The sequence below is a fragment of the Mus caroli genome, chromosome 17, assembly GCF_900094665.2.
Source record: "Mus caroli chromosome 17, CAROLI_EIJ_v1.1, whole genome shotgun sequence".
NCBI classification, from domain to species: domain Eukaryota; kingdom Metazoa; phylum Chordata; class Mammalia; order Rodentia; family Muridae; genus Mus; species Mus caroli.
Window position 1 is genome coordinate 75617422 of NC_034586.1, and position 3019 is coordinate 75620440.

At 55.5% G+C, this 3019-nt stretch overlaps 1 protein-coding gene across 3 annotated transcripts in view; it reads right to left on the bottom strand.

Annotated features, from left to right (window-relative positions):
• Positions 1-2366, bottom strand: part of Atl2 (atlastin GTPase 2) — a 48171-nt gene extending 45805 nt beyond the window's left edge. For all 3 annotated transcript variants that reach the window (XM_021186317.2, XM_029471105.1, XM_021186319.2), the window contains exon 1: positions 2158-2366. In XM_021186317.2, coding sequence (XP_021041976.1) covers positions 2158-2275 — 118 coding nt within the window. In that variant the 5' untranslated portion in view covers positions 2276-2366. The remainder of the gene's footprint in view (positions 1-2157) is intronic.
• Positions 2367-3019: the final 653 nt, after the last annotated feature.

A 3019-nucleotide genomic window follows, 5' to 3' on the forward strand; every position in this document is an offset into this window, starting at 1 on the left:
GACACGGGGCTGCTTCAGACTGTCCACACAGGTGTGGGACATTGGGCTGCTTCAGACTGTCCACACAGGTGTGGGACACAGAGCTGCTTCAGACTGTCCACACAGGTGTGGGACACAGGGCTGCTTCAGACTGTCCACACAGGTGTGGGACACGGGGCTGCTTCAGACTGTCCACAGTCGCTGACCAGGATTTCCCAGCTGCAGAGTTTCTGTGATTGTGTGTTGGTTGGAATTCTGGGATGTTTCCTGACAGTATATAAATGCTAGAGCCAAAGGAGGCAGTGTGGATTGATGATCCTTTGTTGTTGTTAAATAGTCGGCACAAAGAAGAAACAAGAAGAAAAAATTATATATCCTGACAGCAAAGATCAAACTTGCCCCAAGGACACCCCTAATCAGCAGGAAGTAGTCTAACGATAGATAATGTTGCCCCTTTCCCACCCCTGACTTTATTCAGGGATCTCTTTCCTCTCTTTTATCTAGGGGGTGGAAAGTGTGGCAGAAAGGGGTGGAGAAGGAAGAAAGAAACCACAAAGTAGCCAAAGGCAATAGTCCCAAGACTCATCTCTTCTCAGTGTCCAATAGCATAAAAACATGCTCTTAACCATGACTGAATCAAACTTATGCTTTTCCTATTGCATACATCAAGTATGTTGACACTACATCTCAAACTGTTCTCACACACACACACACACACACACACACACGGATTCCAAAACAAATCAGCCACCTAAGGTTTTTAAAAAGCCTCTCTGGAAGTATTTCCAAGGGCAGAGGGCTACCACTGTAAACAGTTCTGACAAGAGTTTGTAGTTGACAGGTTAACAAACCTCATTTCTTTTTCTTGTTCGAAAATTCTAAGTTATCCTCACCTCTGACATATGTCCAAGAGCTACCATAAATGATGAAATGTAAAGTTTTCTATAAAGTGTCTGTGGTAAATATTTAATCAAAGTGTTTTAAATTTCATCCAGTGAAACCTTTATCAGATTGTGGAAAAGGAAATACAAAAGCGATCTCATACCCGGTGTGTTTACTCTACGCTTATCTTGACCTCAGGTATCTAACCCTAAGCCCTTACGATTTCTAAGCCTTTGAAAAACTTTTCCGCCTTTAACCATCGCAACTCTCAATAGGGACTTCGTGCGTTCAATTCGCACCACGGTGAAAGATTAAATGCTACACTCCTAAAAATAGGGGTGCTGTGAGTGAGAGCAACACACAACACCGCGCTGCCAACGCAACTGCGTCTTCGACGGGGTAGGGGCGCCATGTACACACACATACAGTAGGAGCTCACATTCAGCAAAACCCAGGAACGACGGGATCAGGTGACTTCAAACCAGACACTCTCAGCCTGAAGCGAATGACTCGCAGCCCCAGGGCTCCTAACCCCAGTCTGACAACCGAAGCCAACACTTGCAACCTTGGCCAATCCACGCACAACTCGTGCGAATGGGTTTGGCGGAGCCAAGAGCTGGCGAAGCTGAAGCTGAGCCCGGGCCCCAGCCCTGGCCTGCGGACTGCGGCTCCCATCGGGAAGGGTGTGTGTGTGTGTGTGTGTGTGTGTGTGTCTCCCATCGGGAAGGGTGTGTGTGTGTGTGTGTGTGTGTGTGTGTGTGTGTGGAGAGAGAGAGAGCTCTGCGACCTGGCAGCCAGGTGCCAGCGGTTCCCGCGTCCACCGCCGCCGCGGGGCCCAGCGCGTCCCGCTCGTCCCTCCCTTCCCGGCCCGCGTCAGGCACCGAGGGCAGTGAGTGCCCGCCGGGTGACCGATCCCGTACCGCCCGCCGACCTCCGCGCGTCCCGGCCCCGTGGCCCCGGCTCAAGGCCGCCCCCTTGGGTCGGGGCGGACACCGCGGCGGCCACGCGGCGGCGGGCAGGGGGCCGGGCTGCCCGTTCCCCCGGCAGCTGGGAGAGCCGAGGCCCGCGGGCCGCCCTCTCAGGCCGCGCGGCGGAGCGTGGGGCGCGGCTGTGGCTAGGCCCTGCGAGCGAGCGAACGAGCGTACGAGCGAACGGGCGGCCGCGGCGGCCAGAGCCGAGCCGAGCCCAGCCAGCCGCGGTCTTCGACCCCAGCGGGCGACCGGCGCCCGCCAGCCCGAACGGCCGCAGCCTCCCCGACTCCCGGACCTCCGTGGCCTCGGCCCTGCCGGCCCGTACCTAGGGAGGTCGTAGACGAGACGTGGTTCACTCCGACGCTCGAGTCGCTGGTCTGTCGCCGGCGCCTCAGCCCCTGCTGCGGCTGCTGCCTTCGCGCTGCCTCGTCCCCCTCCGCCATCTTGTACCGATTTAAAATTAACTCCCCACTGACGTCAAACGCCGCCGCCGCTTTATCAACCTCCCGGGAGCCGGCGGGGCGGCCTGCGGGTCCTAGCGCCGCCCTCTGACTTGCGCGGCCCAGCCACGCCCATCAGCGCCCTCGCTCCTCCTCCGCCCCCGCCACCCTGCCGCGGAGCTCCGCTTGCTCTCAGACGAGTTAGGGAACCCTCACTGCGGACGGCGCCACCCCGCCCCCACCTTCCCGCTCTCGGGGCCACACCCCCTTGCCGCAGGGCGGAGAAGGCTTCTCCCATCCCTCCTTTTCCCAATTCTCTTTGCATCTCTAAAGTTGACTGCACGTGAGGTTACATTCGCATCCTTTCCCTCCTAGCTTTCTTATCCCCAGCCCTCTTCCCTGCGAATCCATTGCCTACACAGAAAGGTTTTCTCTTTCCACCACTATCCTACAATTTGTTTGCATTGGCTCCCCATCGACTTCTGAGGCTACTTTACCCTTTCAACTATGCATATCTGAAACCCAAAAAATACGGCTCTGATCAGAGAAGGAATTCTAACACATCCTCTCCTAACTGTGGTGAACCTTCTTCTGGGAATCCACTGGCATCATGTAGAAAGTTCGAGAAACTTTATAACAGATATGCCAACCTGTGGAGGCAGCTGTGGAACACAGTTCCTAGTCTCATGAATTTGTACCACAACCATGGCTGCATGAGAAATTCCTTTTCTCTTGAAAAAGTGGGAG